Raw genomic sequence first — 21,315 nt, forward strand, 5'->3', positions numbered from 1 at the left:
CCTATGGTATCCCTTACTTCCATAATACAAAGCCACTGTCTCTTCATTTTGTTTGGCTGCAGCAAAGACTGGCACAACACTCATGTCCAACCACAGTCCTTTCTCTGTGGGCTGACAGCCAATTTTGAGACCTTTGTACCACGTTTTGTTTTTACTGTCTGACTCGAGTCATTTTACTGTTTGTGGTGGGTGAACCTCCCGTTCTCCATGAGTGGGTGCACTGTATTCCAGTCTTCCATTATCAAAGTTCTGCAAGGGGATCACAAAACTCCACAATGAAGGCCATGATGACCCTAAAGCCTAGAGTGAAAAATCAAACTTTATGATGCTTTTTTCCACAGGTGACTTTATGATGCATTTTTTTGCCCTGGGAATAGCACTTTGTTGAAAGAAACTGCATAGTCATCTACTACTTACTTTCCACCTTCTTTAAGTGTGGGGCTTCAGGACTTTTTTTATTTTACATCATCTATAAGTTTGCTATGAACATACATAGGCTTGTCTACTAATAAACTTCCTATTGATACACTTCCTACTAATACTCTGAGCTATTCCAATATTTGACCATGTTGGAAGTAGCACAGAATTTGTATTTTCTACTAGATAGAGAAGTAAAAGTAGTAGCATTATTGCTTTTACCTGTGGCAAAGGAAAGATTATAAGGATTTGGTTTGAACTACTGAGAACCCACCAATTTTGTCAGCTCAGTCCAAGACACATGGAATCTGATTTATTTTGGGTATTTACACTTTTTTTTTTTTTTTTTTTAACTCAATACATTTATGTAAGCTTTTATATATTCAAAACATAGATTCCACCGAAGTGAATAGCAAGAGAAAATGCTGAGAGCTTCTGCAAGTGCACTCGCAGGTGGCTATCAAGAAAATAAAGAATATGCAGTCAGGTCAACATCACGAAAAATCTCATTTTTACATGATTTGTCCTGCAATCATCCCAGTAGGAGGAGAATTATAAATATAGGAGTGGGATCGAGTTCATCAGCTTCGAACTTCTATGCTTATTCTTTCTCTTCCTGCTAAAAGCAAGCAAGACTTCACTATTTTTGTCACTGGTTTATCACCACACCTTGTTAAATCATACGTGATTTAAAGCTTCATACAGCAGTGTCAGAAAAATTACAACGTGACATTGCGTGAGGCCTTGATGAGGAACTTGATGGCTGTGGGGACTTCAGTCTCCTAACAGTAATAACGCTTAAAAATTGAAGACACTATGCGTTTTTCTTTACTTCTGCCATTTATTTATTTATAACTTTTTTAATATTTATAAATATTATTTAAAATAATACCATTTATTATAAGTAAACTTGATATGAAGTAGTTGATAGCGCTTCCAATTTAGGATCGTCGCTTTCGCTCCAGCCGCACTCCCGTTGAGGGACTTCTCAGACCCCAGACGCGGGCCTGAACTCCATGTCCCGAGGAGGCTGGGCCCGGTAAGATGCCACGGGCTCAGCCAGCACCGAGCTCGGCGGACTGAACCGGGCCGATCCCGCAGCCAATAGGAATTCAGGGTCTGCCGCTGTTGCTAGGTAGAACAGGAACATCCCCCACCTCCAGCTCCCGACCCGCTGAGAGTTTCCTACCCAGCGGGAGAACTCTTGAGGCGGAGAGGAGGGGGTGGGCGCTAGGCAGCCCCAGAAGCCAATCAGAGTGAGACAGGCGCAAACTGCGCTCTCTGATAGGCTGTGGTGCCAGGACTGACGTAAGAGACAACCAATCAAGCGGGAGGGGAGGAGGGATGGCGACACAGGGGGTGGGCCAGAAAGAGGCGCGCAGTTTGAATTTGCTCGGTGCCCAGGCGCCCGGACCCCCCGGGGAGCGGCCCCCGCCGGGGTGCCGTCCTACCCCGGCGCCGCCGCGGAGGCGAGCAGTCCGAGTGCCATGGCTTTCGACCTGGAAGAGCGGCTGCGGCAAAGCAATGACCGCTTCTTGCGCTCCATTAACCGCATCGTGGAGCAGGTAAGGGCCGCGCTGTCGCGCCGCCGCCGCCACCTCTGTCCGTGGGCAGGGGCTCTCGTCGCCGTCCTGAGGCGGGGGCTTGTGGGGAAGCTTCGTCACCGGGCTCAGCCCTGCACCGTGGGGACCTGGCCTGCCTCAGGAGCACGGTCCGCTTGTGATTTTTCTTGCTGAGCTGGCGTGTGGCGGCCGCGTCGCTTGGAGAGGCCCGGCTGCCCTTGTGCGGCCTCTGACGGGTGCTGGGCAGCGCGACCCTCCCGTCACTTCGCCCCTGCTCCCCTCCTTCCTGACCGCCTCTGGAGCCCGGGTGTGTCACTACTGACAGGCGCCCTTTTCCTGCTCTGCGCTAATTTGCAGTAACTGGGGTTGAATCTCCTTCGTCAGTTCATTACCGGGGTGTGTGTCACAAGTCCCTGTTTTTTCCCGGCTGCCATATAAGCAGCTGTCACCCCAGGCCCCATGCCGGGGCCTGAAAATCCCCTCAATATATAAATGTTTCCTGACATTCAGCGTAAACTTCCGCTGGTGCAGCTTCCATCCATTTCTTCTGGTCCTATCACAGTCCACTAAGGAGAAGAGGCTGTTTTCCTCCTCGAATAAACTAGTAAAGAGCTATCCCCTTGAATATAAGGGGCACAAAGCATATATCTGGGATTGCCAGTATTAAATGAGTACTGTAGTTATATCTGAATTGTCTTTATAGAGCCTTTAACCCAAACTAGCTAGCATCTGTTGAGGTATTTTCAAGGAAACTACAGAAAAAAAAGTGGGCAACTTCCTCTGTGAATTCTTACTTTAGAGCCATTTTGTGGTAAAGATGCGGGGACCAAACACCTCCATCCAAAGATCGGTGTATTTATTCAGGGTTGTCAACTTTGCTGTTCTGGGAAATATTTTGTGCTAAAGTCTAGGTACTAGAATAAGGCCAAGTCTAGTTCTAGAACATTTTTGCTCGTCTAGTGTTTGGTTGGATGTATGTCATGAGCTGTAGGGTCTATGTTAAGTGGTACTGTTAATTTCATGTTTTAGTCAAAACAGAAATGTATAATACCAATACTTTACGTGCATGTTAGACATTGTTTTAATTATTCTAATATTTAATGGTTGCTTTTTTTGTTTGTTTGTTTTGTTAGTATAATTTTCCTTTTGAAGATGATTACCTTGTTTCCATGGAAACTCTCACTTATGATACACCTCAGGGTAAGAACCTCTTAAAGCTTCACTATTTACATCTGTATATTTAGACTTAGTAAAGTATGCAGCTGTTGTCAGTTATATAATATTTATTTGCAACAGGCAATGAATTTTATCCTGTTAGCTATGGCATTTCATATTAAACTTTGAAGCATGCATGTAATACCTGGAGAATTTATTTACATGCACCATTGTAGTCCATTGTGTGCTCTGTTTTAGGCAACAGAGAAGAGTTACTAGTAAAGTTCAAGATAACAATGATAAATGTTTAAATGTCTTGTAAGAAGTTTTTTTTAATTTTTATTTCTATTTCTAAATTAACTCGAAATTGCAATATTCTTTTTGTTTGTTTTCCTATCTAAGTTTTTGTTTCAGTAAATGTATTGGAGGCTGTTTAGATTTGATCATGTTTTGTTACCATATAAGTTCTTGCTAGTAGTTTGTTTGTTAGACTGACAGATAGAGATAGCTTTTCTTCTATATTTATATTGACATCTCATTATTTCTAGGACAAAAATCATGGGAGGACATTAAAGGCAAGGACATTAGAAAACTGAAGAAGAGTTTATTTAAGGTATCTAATAATATAATAATATATAATATATAATTCTACTATGTAATCAAATCTAGCAGTATTTCTTTATAAATAATAGGTGTATGGAATACATTTTAATCTCTCTGTGGCATATAATATTTGCAAGAGGTATTAATCAATGAAGTCAACATTTTCTTTAAAACAGGGTTTTAAAATAGATTAAGACTGTCAAGTGAGAGAGACTAAAATAGATGACAGTTTACCAATGGTTACCACCACTTGTAAACCTTGAAAAAAAAAACCACAAGAAAACTATCTTCTTTTTAAAATGCTGTCTTTGCTGTGGGCACACATGTTTTTAAATCTTATCAGAATATTGTCATTGAAGTTAATTTGCATTGTTTCAGGTAACTAACTTTTTGAATCCAAAGGGCATACTGGTTTCATCTTTAGATTTTTTTTTTTTTTGGTCTAAAATAATGCTAGAGAGACTAAAGGATCTTTGTGATCTCAGCACTTGTCTGCTAGGCTAAAGCCATTACTATTGTGAACATATGATCTGTATTTTTTTATTTAATTTACATTAAACAAGCAATCTCTGCTTTTTCTATTTCCAAAACTCCCCTCTAAGAACAAAACAGCGAGTTTTGTTAAAATCTCAGTGTTTCTCACATAATTTTCAAAAGTCACCTCACTACTACATTACTAATATCTGTCCAAAAAGCTACGTTGTGTAGTGTGCTTTGGTAGTTAATGCAGAAATTATTCCCACGGAACAAGGGAATGGGGTGTGAAGTTCAGGCTTGGGAATAAAGTGGATTTAATGGAGACAGAAAAGGGTCTGTATTTCCTTTTCCACTCCTGGTAATAGTTTGTGTATCATTTACTCAGCATTGCTGTGCAACTTTAGAGAATAAGCTTAATGCAGTTGAGGACTGTAGGAGGCATTCTTTGTCTTAACCACTTATGTGGGCCAAGGAAGCTATAGCCTCTGTTCTTTGAGTGATTTTAACAGCAACAGTAGGTCAAAAGTGAGTGATCAAGTAACTTTTACCATGTATTTTGTGGGTTTTCTGGTCAGGCCATGAGAAACCTGAAAGAAAACGAATGATTATTTAGGAAGTGCCTCGTTGCAAGATATACCAAAGTAAATAAAGGCATTGGTTGTAACTTCATTATTCTCATAGTCTTCTGACATATTTTTTTTTCCTGTTTCTAATAGCAGCGCACTAGAGGAAGGCAAAAAGATGCAGGTAAAGTACATGTAAATTACCTTATCCAAAGGATCTTGACTTAAAACTCAGAGGGTGGTGATCAATGGAGCAGGCTCAAGTTAGAGGCCTATAACCAGTGCTGTCCCCCAGGGCTCAGTGCTCTGTCCAGCTTTGTTCAACATATTCATCAATGACCTGGACAAGGGGATAGAGTGTATCCTCAGCAAGTTTGCTGATGACACAAATCTGAGGGGGCTGGCTGACACTTCAGAAGTCCCATCTGTCTTCTGTACTCTTAGGTGAGCCTGATAAGTGTTTTCAGTTAGGATACACAAAGTTAAACACTTAAAAATATCTTTAAGGACCAAATACTTCTTAACTAACCCTTTCCCTTGGACTATAACTTGTTATTTATCCCAACTCACAATTCAGAATACTGCTAGAATATATTTTTGTTGTTTAAATAGAATGTCCAGTACCCTCATGAAGTTTACTGAGTAAAATAACAATCTTGAGTATTTTGTTGGGGTTTTTTTAATGTATGGCAGTTCTGAGTAAGAGACAACCAAGTATGTAATATCTTCAATAAGAGCGTTATTTCCATCATATTTTAGCCACTTAAAATTTTTTCTTTCCTAGAGATTTTTTTATATATTTTTTTAAACAAAGCCCTCTCTGTTATGTTTCATAGGGCTTGATCAGTAAGGGATTTTAGTAGGACATTATCATGTTACTCTTATTTTCTTTGTTTCCAATGCAAAAATGGTTGGAAAATGCTTCATTTAACTTCTAAAAAAAATGCATTGCTACTATATTTTAAGGAAGCATTACTGTAGTTTGTTGCAAAATAGTGAACATAAATTTCCTGAGAAGGTTTCAAGCTGAAGCCCCGGAGCCTTTTACTTTTATACTTCATTTAGTTTTATGAGGGAGTAGTTTTATAATCACTTTACTACTGGTTGTAAAACAGTGCTTAGAAGAGTTACCTGTCTATGTCCAGATTGAGAGGAAACATGAGGAATTTTTTTTTTCCTGGACTGGTCCTGAGAAATTTATCATTTTATACTTTCTTTAAGTAAATATCAGAAGAGAGGTTATCTTTAATTTCCTCATAGATGACACCGAGTAGGATTAACCACTGTGAACGATGGTCTGACAAACTGGGGATAAAACTTAAAGTGAACCTCTTCACACAGAGAAGTTCAAAGAGCACTGTGCTAGAAGATAAGCACGGGTGCCTAATATGTAAAACGTACAAAAGTTTTTTATACACTGTCCAAAACTGATAAAACTTGTGTTGCAGTACTTAGTTTGTATTTGATAGTGGCTAGAGTGAGTCAGAAAAAGAAGAAAATTGGTTTTATGTATTGTTCTTATTATTTAAGTCTACTGCTTGCATCCAGTCATGAGAAATCCCACTACAGCTTTTGTATCAGCAGAGTTGCATGTTTGGAGATACTTGTCTTGTCTTTTGGGAAAGATTAAATTCTTGTAATATCTGGCTTAAAGGCTAATGGTGACATAAGCTTGTGTGGAAGTCACTTTTATTTGAAGGTATCTACTTCTCTGTGGGTCTAATATGTTCTGGGTTTTATTTAAATCTGTTGAGTTGTGATAGCTAATGAGGATCAAAATATGGATTGAAATGTAAAAACAGGAGATGTCTTAAATTAAGACAGCTCTTACTCTATATTTCTTCTGCGTCTTATGAAATAAAGTGGGTTGAGGGGGAATAACCCACAAAGATTGTGGTTGGGTCTTCCTACGCTGGAAGACAGGTACAGCAGTTTGGGAAGACCCCCATTGCCAAAAAACATTTAAAAGATGGAAAAGAGGTCTGCAGCTCTACCCTCAAGCTTCTTGAGTAGGTAGTAGTTTTTGTAGTCTTTTCAGCATACACCAGAAAAAATGCACAAAAAGTTTGCAGTTGTCTCCCTTTTCTACAAATTGTACCATATGATAAAGGGGTAAACTGTATTTTCTGTCGTGCTTCGTGGGTTAAGAAGAAAACGTAATAAGGTAGATCTACATCTGATCAGAAATAGGTCAGAATTAGTATGTGACTAGAATGTTGTTCTGCTACTTGCCTATTCATTGTTTCATCCTTTGTATGTTCTCTATTTGTTACATGTTTGTGTTAAGTATATTTCAAAATAAGTAAAGAGTATATACCAATGCAGAATTAATAGGTTCAGGCACAATATTGATCTGTGATGTATCAAATTGAAATAGAGTTGTTTTTTTCCTCCCCTGCATGCTAAGAAATGCCAAAGCAACAGACCAATGATTTTGAAGATGGACATTCAACTGTACATGAGGTATGGACACCATGTTGCATCTACTTTTTATAAAGCCTTTTTGGGAAAATGTATTTATGTAGTCAAAAGCTATGAAATTAATCATAAGCAAGTGCTTCTGTACTACAGCTATAATGTTAAAGACCTCCTAACTTCTGAATCATATCACTTTATTGTATTTAAATAAATACTTCTGAAGAAAAATTGAGGACTTCAAAGTATTGGCTACAGTTCTTTAAACTTTAGATACGTTATTAAATAATTGCTTTATATTTACACTTGTACTTCCCTGCATCTAGTTGCATTATTTTAGGAAAGATGTGTCCTTACATACCAAGTGCATGCTTGTGTAAAATTAAAATGTTTATGTCCTGGTTAATGTTGATCATTAGTGTGATAGCTCTCCTTGCATTATTTGTCAGAATATAGAAGGGATGGGAAGAAAATAATTTTTTCCGTTGAGTAGTGAGATGTGAATCATGATAAATTTGTGTACAGGTTTATTAATAAAGATGGTTTTATTTAGACATAGTTTGTAGAATATAACTTTTTTTGGGTTTTACCACCATTACCACTTTCCTGCCATCCCCTTCTAAAAAAAAACACAAACAAAAAACCAAACCAAAACAATAGAGCAAGTAGTGAAAGCAGAAAATTCTACAGACTAGTTAATATAGTTTATGCTACCAAGTCTTAAAATTCCTTTTTATTACTCTTCTAAGGAATCTCCTGAGAATTCTTGTATGGATACCTCTGATGCAGGTAGGTTTTCTTATTTACTTTTTAGCTACCTTCTTTTTCACTTTATGAAAATTATTTCAAAGAACTTTTTCATCCTTTTATAATACAGTAAAAATAATTGTAATATGTGTTCTAAATCCTTTTAGAAAATAAATAGGAATAACAAGAGATTGAGGTACTGGTAATCCTATGAAATCGATATCCACATTCCTCTTTGAAAAATCAGTTCTGAATCCCTGATACCTTGGAAAGTCAGTGTGTAATATATTCAATAGCCTTTTTTTAATAGAGGAAGGACTCCTGAAATCAAAATTTTGTCATAATCGGCAAAGTTTTATTAATAAATATGATATATATGCCAATTTCTAGCGGTCTGGTAAATATGGATATTGCATTCAACTGCAGGTTAGTCTTCAGTAGTGTAACAGTTTCAGCATCAGTCTTGCAGCCTGCCTGGTAAGTTTTGGGGTGGTTTTGACCTTGTATTCCCAAATAATTATTTGATTGTGTTCATTAGTGGTAACAATCTTTACCTGTTTTTTAAATATTTAAAACTTGTGGTACTCAAGATGTTTTGATTATGGTACATATAAAAACTTACTATTTTGCATAAATTAAACCACAGCAAGATCATAACCAACATTTAATGATTAAAAGAGCAGTTGCAGCAAAATATGATTAGCTGGTGTTGAAATACTCTGGTATAAATTAGATGCTTCATATACATTGCTGTCTTCAAGGCCCATGATTCCTTCCTTGTTGAGGGAATATAGAAAATAACAATCTGAAATTTGTCCTCCTTCTATTTGAGAGTATAATTTCACATATCTATTTAAACTATAAAGTAGGTTCTGCAAACTTACAAAATATGGCTTTTTTTTTTCTTTTTTTAACCCGTGCAATGAAATGTAGGAAACTCATTTCAGAGGCATCTATAGCTAAACTTTTGTAAGTGTCCTTTTTGTCTTTTGCTCTGATGGGATAAATGACTGATGCAGTTCACAGTATGGTATCTTCATATCACCATACAATAATATGTTTATCCCCTCCTTGTGAACGTTGGATGAAAAGACTTAAAAGGATTTATTCTAGCCTCTGAGTTTCAGGTGTTTCTAAATACAGTAAGACCTAGAAATTAGCTTCACAGGGATGTGGAATTGATTCCTCGCTAAAAATGGAATTCACCTACATATTGTTTTTTTTAAATTTATTTTTTAAAATACATAAAAGGAATAGGACATGCTAACTGTTTAAGAAAAGAAGTCTCTTTTTAGTTCCTTTAGCTGGAACTCCAGCTTTGGCAGGATTTTTCCATCTTTGTTGCTCATAATGCTTCCCACTTTTCAGTGAAGGCAGTGTTTCTTCCAGCTATTACCTGGCATTTTTTTTTCTAAAAGTATGCAAAGCCTATCAACAGCAGGTAGAAATAAAGTGAAACCATTCTCACCTGTACTGGCAAGCATTAGTCTATCCTTAATGGGGAAAATTTTGGGGTCTTCCTTCCTTGGTTTCACAGGTAGTAGCATGGCAAAGTAGAGTGATACCTGAAGAATTGTTTCTGTCTGTTACGATAGTGTTACAGAAAAAAAACACTTGGAGAGAAAGCAAAGGGTTCAATCTGAACTGTATATTTATCTAAGTGTATTTAAGTTTAGAAGATTGCATCAAAATCAACACTTAAAATTTACAGTAATGCCCTTACTAATGTGTTAATCTTTAAAATAAGGTGTAGCTAGGTAATTATAACGCATTGAGTCCATCTCTAGTGAAATAAATTGTATTATAGGTCATGTTTTCCAGAGACAAAGGTGGGAGTCCTCATTTTTCCTCTCTTTTGCACTTGAGAACAAAGGTGTTTCTGAATTTCCCTTTTGGCACTTCAGAACATGTCAAAATATCCTGGAGAAGACAATTCACTTTCTTCATTTCTGTGCTGTGGCATGGTCACCTGCTAATAAACAATGTTCCAGTGCTTTGACATATAATTGACAGTACATTGCAAACATACTAAAATTACCCTTCTGTGGGGTTTCACATTTAAAAGAGTATTCGACTTGTATACAGACCAAATCATTCTATGACACAAGATATTTTCTAGGAATTTACATGACGGAGGTGAAAATTCCTGGACACTGGGATAGTTGTTACCTTTATCTCAAGAATCTCCATTTTGTAGCAGTTTAGTCTGCTCATCTCAGTGACCACTTAGGGACTAGTATTCCAGCTTTGGGTCTGATTCTACTGGAGAAAAAAAAAGAAAGCTGTATGGTAGACAGCAAGTATCAGCTGTTAAAACTGTAACTGGAGTCTGAAACTTTTCCAGATTAAAATATTAACACTCTTACTGTTTCCTTCACTATTAATTCTTAAGTAACTGGTTTTCTCTGGATAAAATGACCACAACCTTGTCTCCTATTAGTCACAAGGAAGTCATAATCTGAGAGGTGTGAGTTTTAGTTCTGATAAAATAATTCTACTGGGATTAGGTAGACTGTCAAAGCCAACCCTCTGATTGCTCAATGTTTTCACCAGAAAATGTGAAATGGTGGTGTCTCCCACAATGATAGCATTTGTTTTATATAGATTTTTATCCTAGCTCTATGGCAGCACCTTTCTACAGAGCTTTAGGTGATTGTTGCACTGACTGGGAATAAAAAAGGAATCTGGGATTATCTGCAAAAGATTTTAATTCTGTTATTTGTGATTTAAGAGTAGTATGAAGAAGCATTGGTATGGTGGCTAGCTAATGAAGATTTTTTTTCCCACTTTTTTTTTTTTTTTTTTTTTTCTACTTTTTAGAGTTATGCTTCTCTTCCCTTTCCTTCCCTATGGTGAATATGATCATGGGACAAAGATGTAACATCCAGGGATATTCAGAAATCAGGGTTTACAATGCAGTCACATGTTTTTTAATGATGAAAGACTGAGGGTTTAGATAATGATGAATTAGAAGATCTGGCTACATCTAGAAAAAAATGGGATTTTTTGCATTTTATTCACAAAAATACATACAAATTGAGCTGAAAGATTTGGAGTTGCTTTTCAATATTCTCATTTCTCTCTTATTTCTAACCTTGGCAGTTCTAAGGCAGACTTAACAATAACTAAGCATGGTAGAAGGTCCTTAGTGTGTGTGTTGACATATTTGAAAATGTAGTGGGAAATAAGCAGGACTGATAAATTAATCAAAAGTGAATCTTGCAGAGCAGCACTTTGAAAATATTTTTCTCTCTGAAATGGTTAGCATAAAACTCCAACTTGTTACAAACAAGCTATCTTCACTCGTTCTTCCTTCCCTTCAAGGCAATTATGAACCTATAAATCATGCTTTTCAATTGGACTTGAAATGGAAATGTAATATGGATTAAAAGCTTTAGTGTAGAAAACAGGTTTCTAAAATGAGGCATGTTTTAGGAAATCGGTTATACAGTTTGTGTTTCAAAACGTTTCCATTTTGATTTTGAGTTCAATTAAATTTTATTTAGTATTTCTCCTCTAATTCTAGGTGAAGAAACTGATGCTGATATACTTTCAGTGAGAAGAAAATTTGAAAACATTCACTTTCAGGTAAAACTTTCTGATGTCTAATGTTAATGTAAGTGTGTGTTTAATAGAAATGTCAGAACTATTGGATAGCTTACATGTGCCTGATGAGTTGATCTCCTGTCAGTGGAAGATTCTATGTAGTCTGTGTCTTAATGCACATTTTAAGAAAGTATAGCACATGAGAGGTTCAATAAACAGTGTCATGAAGACGAGTATGAAATAATATTATATCTTAGTATTATAAGTACACTAAAGAAAGCTGTATAATGCATCAACCTTGAGAAAGTCTACCGTAGGTATGGAAAAAAGAATAACCAGCTAAAAGAATAACCATCTAAATCACGAAATGAAAACACTTGTAAGAATATGATCAAATGTGATCACCCACCTGAGAGTCTAGCATAAACAGGTAACATGAATCAAAAAAAAAAAAATGCAACGCAAGAGTTCGTGGAGCTTGTGTTCTGCTTGTTCAATACAATTACCAAAATTTTGTTGCCATGTCTGTGCCAACAGCTAATACAAACTTCTTCAAAAAGCAAGAGCTTCAGTAATGGAAAGCATTTGCCATTTATCACCAAAGGCTTTTAGATTTTACAGAGTATACCTTAATTCGAATATGTATTCATGGGGTGCTAATAATACATGTGAAGATGTGCTGCCCTAACTGCCAGTGCTTTGCAACCTAACACTAGAACTTTTTTTTAATCAGTGAGTCTTCTGAGGCAGAGTGCACTTCATCCCTGCATCAATAGACTAGCTAGTTTTCTCTTTTTATATGACTTCACCATGCCCTTTGTTCTTGGAGAGGATGGGGAAGAAGCTTTTTTGACATAAAATCTATAAATTAAAAATAAGTTTCAGTTGGATATCCTAATCTGAATAATGCACGTCTAAATATTTTTTCAAAGGTTTGTCAAAGAATTGTGTTTATTATTAATTTATTACTTTTTTTTCCACCTCCTTTAAGAATCAGTATGTAGGTGATGGAAACACTCAAGAGACCATAAAAATTCAAGTGGATCCAATAGTACAAGATCCTACTAGGAATATTTCTCCGTGGATTAAGGTGATGCATTTCTCCTGTTCTGTTATACACTGTTAGCTAATTAGAATAAGATAACTATCTAACTGGGCAGCAAAATTAATTCTAATTCTGTTTTCTCTGCTGTTCCATCATTCTTCCTCTCCTGCTGTCTACTTAAATATCACAGCATCTCAGGTTTCTGAGAGCAATAATTTGTAAGAAACAGAGCAGCCATTACCTGATTTTTTTTTTTTTTTACTTAGTTCTTTGAACCTGGATGCACAAAAGGCTCCACTTGATTTTCTGATTTTCAGATTTATTTTCATTTGGGGTGAGAGATTGGTGGAGAAGGATCATGTGGTTGTGTTACATGATACTGTTTCTGTTTCCTACTAGAGCTGCCAGAGATCTGTAGATTTTCTGTCTCTGTGTGTGTGTGTTTGTGTGTGTGTGTGTGTGTGTGTGTGTGTGTGTGTGTGTATACACACACATACATACCTATGTATAAATTTTCATATTTTGGAAAGGGGCTAAAATGTGACACAATGTAGAAGTTGCAAAGATGATTAATAGTTTTTGAAAATTAAACTGGTAACTCTTAAAAAATTTACTGAAGTCTTAGACTAGACCCCTTGCTCCTTATCTGAAATTTACTAAGCCCCTTAGAACCATAACTATGCACAGGGCCTGGTAGGCTAAGAGAGAGAGTAGGAGGAGTCCAAAATAAAGTTTTGACATTACCTTAAATATGCAAAATATTCAGCATATTAGATTGTGTTTGTTTGTTTGTTTTATTTTCTTGTTTTTCAGATAGCACCTCCAGCTACATTGACAGATCTTCATTTAACTTCACCTGTGAGAGGACTGATAGGTACAACTAAAGCTTTTACATTTTGGCCAAACATGTTTGTTACAAAAAGTGGGCTTGTTAAAATTTATTAGAAATAAAAATTTACTTTATAGAAAGCACACAGTCACTAATTAATTTTCCAGCCCACTAATCTTTTCTGTTGGATAGACATGATTGCTTATTGTAAAATTTATTTCAACAATAGAAAATAACTTGTATACATAAAACCATCTTTTCTTAAATAGCTCCACAAAAGAATTGCATAGTTACAAAACTGAGCAGCATTATGCTCAGTTAACTGAAAGAATGATTTCTTGGTTTTGCTTATTTTAAATTAAAGGAATGTAGTGAAGGTCTTTGGGACTGCTTGCAACTGGTACTCAGTGTTACTTTGCTAGTAAATTTTCATCAGTTGGTACCTTCTTAATGCAAACCTAGCAGCTACAAAAAGCATTATCTTAATCATGCTTTATGGCAAGAGCAGCTGCACTGGTACTGGCCAAATACAAAGCTTTCAAGTAATATGGAAGTACAGTAATAAAACTTTTAGGATAATGCTGCTCCTTTTAGTGAGAAATCACAAATAGCAAAGCATTCTGCCTCTACAATGAACATATTTTATATATATATATTAAACTATTTTAAGCTATTCTTTCTAAAAAATGTAATTTGTATTTTATTGTCTGTTAATTCAACACTGTTAGGAAAAACCTTCAAGTTTTTCCATGTTCTCTTGTATGCTGATCATCCATTTAGCCTGGCAAAAAAGCTTTATGAAATATGCCAGTACATTAACAAGTTTTACCAAATGCAAGTGTTTATAAGTCATGTAGTACATTACTGGAAATGTCCTAATACATTTGTTTTGGTTTTTTTTTTTTTTCTTCTCTGGTTTAATTTCATGGTTTGTGGTTTGGTTTTTTTTTGTTTGTTTTTGGTTTGGTTTTTTTTTTTGCATAGGCCACCAAGCCCCTGCTTGCAGAATGAAACAGTTGTCAAATGACTGTTCTTTATCCAGACCTCCTCAGTTTCAACTTTGCAGTCTTCCCATTTCACCATGTCCAATAACCCTAGCAAGGCATCAATCTTCTCCAGAACTGAAGAAAAGTTGCTATGATAGTATCTTCCAAGAATACCAGTCTGCAGATGAGGAATGCTCCTGGAGCAATATAACTCTTGCAGACTTGTATCCAGCAATGCTAAATATATTTACAGTGCTCATGACACGGCAACCTCAAAGGAAAGAGTTTAAGAAAAAAGAGTCTTTTTTAGCACACTTTAAGCACAGAAGATCACGTTGTAGAAAGCTCAATATCACTGTATACAAAATAAGAGGATTCAGACCTCCTAAACTGAAGCGAACATTACTCAACATAAGCAGTGGAAGTAAAGACACCCACAATCAAGCTTCTGGAAATGAGCACACAGAATTTTGTGCTGCTAAGTGTTCTGTTACTAATTTACCTGATCTGCTACCTTATTCTTCCACTGATGAAAGTGAAAACAACATGGACTGCTCTGACTTAAGTTTAGAACATCATTTGTTATCTGGAGAAGGCCAAAATGTCTCCAAACAGACTGTTTTTCCTAATGTTATGCCTAGAATGGGAGAGACATTTCTAGTTGAAGATGAGTTGCAGATTCCTGTCTCATGGGAGAATTCAAAATGGAAAGAATCAAAAAAATTGGCTTACAAATCTTCCTCGGAATGCCATTCTAAATCATCTGTTGCCAGTCCAGACTCAACAGCACTTCATCTGGTAAAAGAAAATGTAGCTCAAAATAGTGACTTTCATAATGGTGATGCATTAGAATTGTGTTCCTTTCCTTGCAGTTCCTATGGCAGTAGTAGTATTTTTACACATGTCACAAACTGTTCTCCTGCAAAAGCACCAAATCCTTCTCTTTCCGTTTCTGAGAAAAAAACTTCTGAATACCGAATTTCTTTCCAGGGCAAATATCCATTTCCCTCATTGTCTGTGACTCTGAGTCCTTCAAAGATGCCCCAGAAATACGAAGATGCATTTGAAAAACTCTACTACAGACTCTGTTCCAAAGAAAGCCGAAGGCCCTTGCAATTGGCAAAACCTCTTCCAATTTCACAAAACCTTGAAGTGGAAGGAAGATGCTTGAAGAGTAATTTAAGTGGTTCTGTGAGGTTTCCTGTTCAGTGTGCTAGAGAATTTGACCAGATCTATGAGCATGTGTGTGCTGAGGCTGTTCCAAAACTTCCTGGGTTTCAGAGAGCTTTTAATTTAAGGAAATATGAGGGAATACAGATGTCTGAAACTGTAAATGCTCTTGTTAACTCACCTGTTCGAACTTCTGCAATTTCCAGAGTTAAAAGACAAGGAAATTTTCAAAATGATATTTTTAGCTCACCAGTAAAGCGACTGAAGAATATACCAGAACGCTATTTTCTTTCCACAAAATGTCAACAGATTCCTCAAAGAAAAAATGTTCATCCTCACACAGCTGGCATGGAATTTTTGAGTACATGCAATAAAAGTAATCCCAGCTTTTTTGATAGTCACAGCTGTCAGAGTCAGGTATGTAAGGACCTTGTTTAAAAAAATGATTGTGTGGAGAAGGGCTTAAAAAATGGGTTTGGGCTGGAAGCTGTTTAAACTAATGATGGCGTAATTCTGGTGCTAGTTGATCAATATGGTCATTTTATATGTTCAGCAGTTTGGAGACTTTTGCAAAAATATTTGTATCAGGCCTCCTGGATCATGTGAGGAAGCTCAAAATATTTATGGTTATAAAATGCTCAAAAAAAAAAAAAGATTGTTTCATTTTAAATAAATTGTGCCACTGATTAAAATAAAGCTCAATGACCCTGTTAATTAAAGTGTTGTCCTTCTGAAATAATGATGTTTCACTTATTTTATAGATGGGCAAGGCAAACAAATTAAGGTTTACTGGATTCCACTGGAATTATTAGACTTTTTGACTTAAATATTAAATCAGGCTCTTATTTCCGAGTTCCCAGTATTTTTTTCTGAGGCAAGCTGTGAAATAATATGCGAGGTTTTCCACTGAAGTAATCTGCTGATGCTTTATTTTCAGGACTCTGGGTTTCATGCTTCCTCCGATAAAACTTTTCTATGTGCTCCTGGTACTTCCCTGCAAGGTTAGTTTCAGAGAATACTTTAGTCATCTAAAGCACCTCCTTGAAGTGTAAATCTACAGATCTCAATCGATCACAACCTAGGTGACAGCTCTTCTTTCTCAGGAGTAATTATGTTTAAGCATTCCTTTAAGTAAGGAATCTAAGTAGAAAAGGGTTTCCTAAATTGCATCTTAACAGCTATGTAAGAAGTTTTTCTTTAGTTTAACTAGGATTATTCGTACTAAAGTGTTGCTTACATCTACTGGGGTTTTTCCTCTTTCTTTTTTATTTTGTTTTAGTTATTCATACTAAAGTGTTGCTTACATCTACTGGGGTTTTTCCTCTTTCTTTTTTATTTTGTTTTAGTTAAAGTTTGCTGTTGCTTTTATTTTCTGTATATAAATGTTCAGCAGGAAATGCGTAGTTTATTAATCCTATACTTGAATGCTTCTGTTTAGATTCCTTAGCTTCCCAAAAACTTGTGACTGAATAATTGCATGGCTACAGTCACTTGCTTAGATGCATTAGATGATTAATCTGGATAAAAAGAATTCTGCTAATTCAGGACAGTAGAATATTATTAATAAAAACAAAACAAACCCAACTAAAAAACATAACCAAACAAACAATTAGTTTAAGATTTTAGATGCTAATTTTTAAATTTCCTTTTTAAAATCTGTTTTTGATTGAGACATGTTTATAACATAACTCGTTCCTACTAAGTTAAATCACCCATGTATATTTTTGATTTTTTTATTTTTATGAACCTTGTCACCAAGATAAAAAAATGACAAATAGGTAAAGGAAAATACCAGAGAAGACTTGAAATACTGTCAACTGGTATACAAACAAGAGACTGGCAGAAAAAAAATGCATTTGTGTGCATGTTCTTGCCTTGCTGCATTTTTATTACTGATGAATTGTAATAAATTTATTATTTCAGGTGGCCTGATCCCATCTGTCTTTCCTTCCCCAGATTTTAACTCATACTTCATGTGTTACATTTTTTTCTGGTATGAACAGCTCCTACAACCTTTTTCTAAAGGCAACAATTTATAAGCATTTTTAAGAAACCTAGCTTATATGTAGTTTTTCCAGAAACTTTGGCCTCAGAATATTTTCAAATGCAAATGTGCTCAGTGGAGTATGCCACTAAAGTCTAATAGTTTAACAACATACTGACTGTCCATTCTAGTCAGCACTGCTCTTAACCTTTTCATACTACTGTTTCTCATCCCCAGAATCTGGGATTGCAGATGTCCCCTCTGCTTGGCCTAAGGCCATGAAGAGTGACACTTGTCTCAGAAGTGAACAGAAGTGTTGCCAAAGGTAACCTGTCCTCTCAGTGCCTTGAATGTGAGCCAGCAGTGTACCTCTGGTGGTCAAGAAGGCCTGTAGCATCCTGGCTTGTATCAGAAACAATGTGGCCAGCAGGGCTGGGGAAGTGATCATATCCCTGGACTTGGCTCTGGTGAGGCTGCACCTCAAATTCAGTTTTCAGTTCTGGGCCCCTCAGTGCAAGAAGACATTGAGCTGCTGGAGCGTGTCCAGGGAAAGGCAGCAAAGCTGGTGAAAGGTCTGGAGAAAGTTTTAGGAGGAGTCTCTGAGGGACCTGGGGTTGTTTAGTCTGGAGGGAAGGAGGCTGAGAGGAGACCTTATCACTCTCTACAGCTCTATGAAAGGAGGCTGTAGGGGTCAGTCTTTTCCCACGTAACAATTATAGAACAAGAAGAAAGTACTTCACATTGTGCCAGAGGAGGTTTAGATTGGATACTAGGAAAAAACTGTTTACTGAAAGGGTTGTCAGGCACTGGACCAGCCTGTCTGGGGAAGTGGTGCAGTACCCATCCCCAGAGGTGTTTAAAAGACATGTAGATGATGCTTAGGACATAGTTTAGTGGTGGACTGAGCAGTATGTGAGGTTAATGGCTGGATTTGGTCATATTAAAGCTCTTTTCCTACCAAAGCAAATCTATGATTCTATACTATGAGATGAGTAATTGAAATCAGGATTTCACTGAGTGCTTTCTTACCAAGCCATCTGGAATAAAATCGATTTCTTTGTTTCATAATTTCACATGCGTGCTTGCTGGTTTGTAGCCAGAACAGACTGTCAGCTGACAAGCTTCCTTAGGCCTGTGGTGGGATATTCTGGGACATATATGTTTCCCAGGAGTGCAGCTCTTCTATAATGCCTTCTGAGCCCTCAGATGTTTTAGGCCTAAGCCGTGTGGAAAAATGCTGTATGTTGTCATGAATGGTTGTGGAAAGAAAGGGAACGTTGTCTTCCTTTCTGGAACTTGATTGCCTTTATCCAGAGCATTATTATGGAAAGGAAATGTACGTAGCTGATAAACTTTCCTTTGGCTGCTTGTGAGTGCTGTCCCACAGCTTTTACTTCTGTACTTATTGCCAGATGCAAACCAAAATAATTTAAAATAGATGTTAAAAAAAAGATGCCATTTCTTAAGCAATATGCAAGGAAATAATTGTATTCTCATTTGTATCTTTTTGGTTTTAGCTATTTGTGAATACATTCAAAGATTACCACTCTAAGTTTAATAGGTGTTTATATAATTAATAAATAGCATTACTGAGACATTAAAATTACCTCAGATGAAAACTTTCCTCTTCAGCTAAAAGCACATAGTAATGCAGACAAAGAGTTTATTTACAGTCAAAATGTTCAGCTATCTTGCTATATGTTTTGTTTCATTTTTATTCTGTTCATCTGTTCACAGTTTCAGCAAGCATAGTGTTTTTGTCTAATTTGTTTTGTCATCTAAATAATTCTTTCTTACAGAGTATTCAGAAAACTAAGCTACACTGATGGGAAAGACAAATTCTGACATTCTCTTGGATGATGTCCTGGTAAAACTAATTAAGAAGCATTCATGGACTGCTACAAAGACAACAAGTTTGATTTTTCTTTTTTTTCTTCTTCCAAGAATGAAGAATGGTTCTATGTACAAAATATACAGTTATTGCTGATTTATGCTTCGCTTTTATACAAAAATTTAGAAATACAAAAAGGTTAGTCCCTTCTGAAAAGGTACCTTTTACTCTTTTGGCTAAAAGCAGGTATTTCAAAGAGCAAGGGTTCCTTTCTATGGCTATGTTTAAAAGTTTGTATTTAGTAGTGTTCATTATAGCAGAATACTATCTGTATAATCTTTTTGTCTGTTAATAAGCTTTGATTCTTAACATATTAGTAATAAGGCAAGAAAGCTCTTTCTGGTGAATTCCTCCCTAATCATGCTTTATAGCTATATTTATACCAAATGAATGAAAAAATATAAGATGGGATGGATGATCCAAACACAGAATTGTATCCTAAGGTTTGTAATAAGCCTGCTATGTAATTTTAATGTCAAATTTTCTATGCAAAATTGGTGTTTTAATAAAATTTTGTAAGTTTTAGAGCATGTGTTCTGACAATCCTTCTTGATATATGATCTCAATAAAAAAACCTGTTCTAAGTAAAAACATGCTTTCAGCATTTTATTTTATTTCATATGTTGTTTCTTTGCTGTAGGTCTACAAACTCCTCCACATACACAAGAATGAGGTGGCAGGGTCCCACAGGTTTTCATTCCTGGGGCAAGGAGATTGTTTTGGTGATGTGAGGTCAGGTACACTCCTCATAGGCAGTGCCCCTTGCCATCTTTCTGAGCTCCAGAAAAAGAAAAATATTTTACTTTGTCTTTTCATCATTTCTGGGTCCACAGGAGTTTCTTCATGTTACTTTAGCTCTTCAAACCAAGATCTTGTCTTGAAAGATAACAAGGTATCAAAGATATTATTACCTTATCAATGAGAACTTGTGCAGTATACACACGTGCCTTCTATCCCTCATCATCTGTATGTTATGTTTCCTTCAAAAACAGCATCCAAATTCTGTCTTTTAGAACTGTATTTGTAGCTTATTTTTCTTCCTGTTCCAGACATAGAGGGGGTGTAGAGAATATGATTTATGAACAACCTTTCCCTTGGGCTTAATGAGGTAATTATTTCCTATTATTTCTTGATATGCCAGTGCTAAGAGATTACATAACTCCATTGATCTCCTAAACTGTTCTAAAGTAACTTAAAGGTAAATTGGAATTGGGGTATGGGCGTGTTCTGAATTCCTGTATGATTTCTGCTCAGCAACCTGAATGCAGTTGATCCTGATTTCATTTAAACAACATAGCAATAGTTCATTGTCTCCATGAAAATTACTTAAAAAGAATTTAAAGAGGTAACTCTTGAAAAAGCCTTGATATTGGAAGATAATCTCATACCACTTCTTTGGTGATAGCAATAGCAAGAAAAATGGGAGAAAGTTACACAAGTAATTTAAGAGTTTGATCTTCCAATATCCACTTGAGCCAGTGGTGTATTGAATGGATGATATAATCAAAAGTCTGTGTTGATTTTTCTACCAATAATGTTTAAACAGATGCAGCTGCAGAGATTGTCAGATGCTGTAACAACTACTGGAGTATGACTGTTCTTGATTTGCAAGGATTTGATGCTCCTTGATCTCTGCTGTTTTGACCTCTGTTCTTCCCTTCCAGTTGTGCTTCTTCCAGCTTATTTCCTCTCTTTTTCTACTCTTCTTCACTATTCCATTGAGCTGATACTTAAATGCTGGTTTGACTGCTAATAGGAGCAGCTTCACAGTTCCCTCTGCTTCAAAATTTTTGTGAAGAACACCAGAAAAACAGGCTAGGTTACTGAGAGAGTATAAACCTTTGGTTATTCTGTTGTAATTAGTTGAAACTTTCCTTATACATAAAGAATTTAACTAAAATATGATAGTTTATGTAAGTCTTTCT

General features: G+C 36.3%; 1 protein-coding gene across 2 annotated transcripts; it reads left to right on the forward strand.

The window, feature by feature from the left end:
• Nucleotides 1-1,755: 1,755 nt before the first annotated feature.
• Nucleotides 1,756-19,981, forward strand: HJURP (Holliday junction recognition protein). Of its 2 annotated transcripts, none has more exons than XM_071757558.1 (13): nt 1,756-1,982; nt 3,113-3,179; nt 3,683-3,747; nt 4,931-4,961; nt 7,185-7,240; nt 7,942-7,981; nt 11,466-11,527; nt 12,477-12,575; nt 13,344-13,404; nt 14,344-15,932; nt 16,453-16,516; nt 17,737-17,824; nt 19,299-19,981. In XM_071757558.1, the coding sequence occupies exons 1-13, from the start codon at nt 1,905-1,907 to the stop codon at nt 19,342-19,344; spliced, it is 2,346 nt and encodes a 781-aa protein (XP_071613659.1). In that variant the 5' UTR covers nt 1,756-1,904; the 3' UTR covers nt 19,345-19,981. The 2 variants fall into 2 exon arrangements, with proteins under 2 accessions (XP_071613659.1, XP_071613650.1); XM_071757549.1 differs by having other exon boundaries at nt 1,775-1,982; nt 4,934-4,961.
• Nucleotides 19,982-21,315: the final 1,334 nt, after the last annotated feature.

Source organism: Heliangelus exortis, chromosome 1 (assembly GCF_036169615.1).
Source record: "Heliangelus exortis chromosome 1, bHelExo1.hap1, whole genome shotgun sequence".
NCBI lineage: Eukaryota > Metazoa > Chordata > Aves > Apodiformes > Trochilidae > Heliangelus > Heliangelus exortis.

What these genes read in the sequence shown, in the direction of transcription:
- HJURP (XM_071757558.1), top strand. Translation starts at nt 1,905, where the DNA reads ATGGCTTTCGACCTGGAAGAGCGGCTGCGGCAAAGCAATGACCGCTTC. An exon ending in ACCTGTGAGAGGACTGATAG is followed by an intron (nt 13,405 to 14,343) that starts GTACAACTAAAG and finishes TTTTTTGCATAG; the next exon opens with GCCACCAAGCCCCTGCTTGC. An exon ending in GTCACAGCTGTCAGAGTCAG is followed by an intron (nt 15,933 to 16,452) that starts GTATGTAAGGAC and finishes CTTTATTTTCAG; the next exon opens with GACTCTGGGTTTCATGCTTC.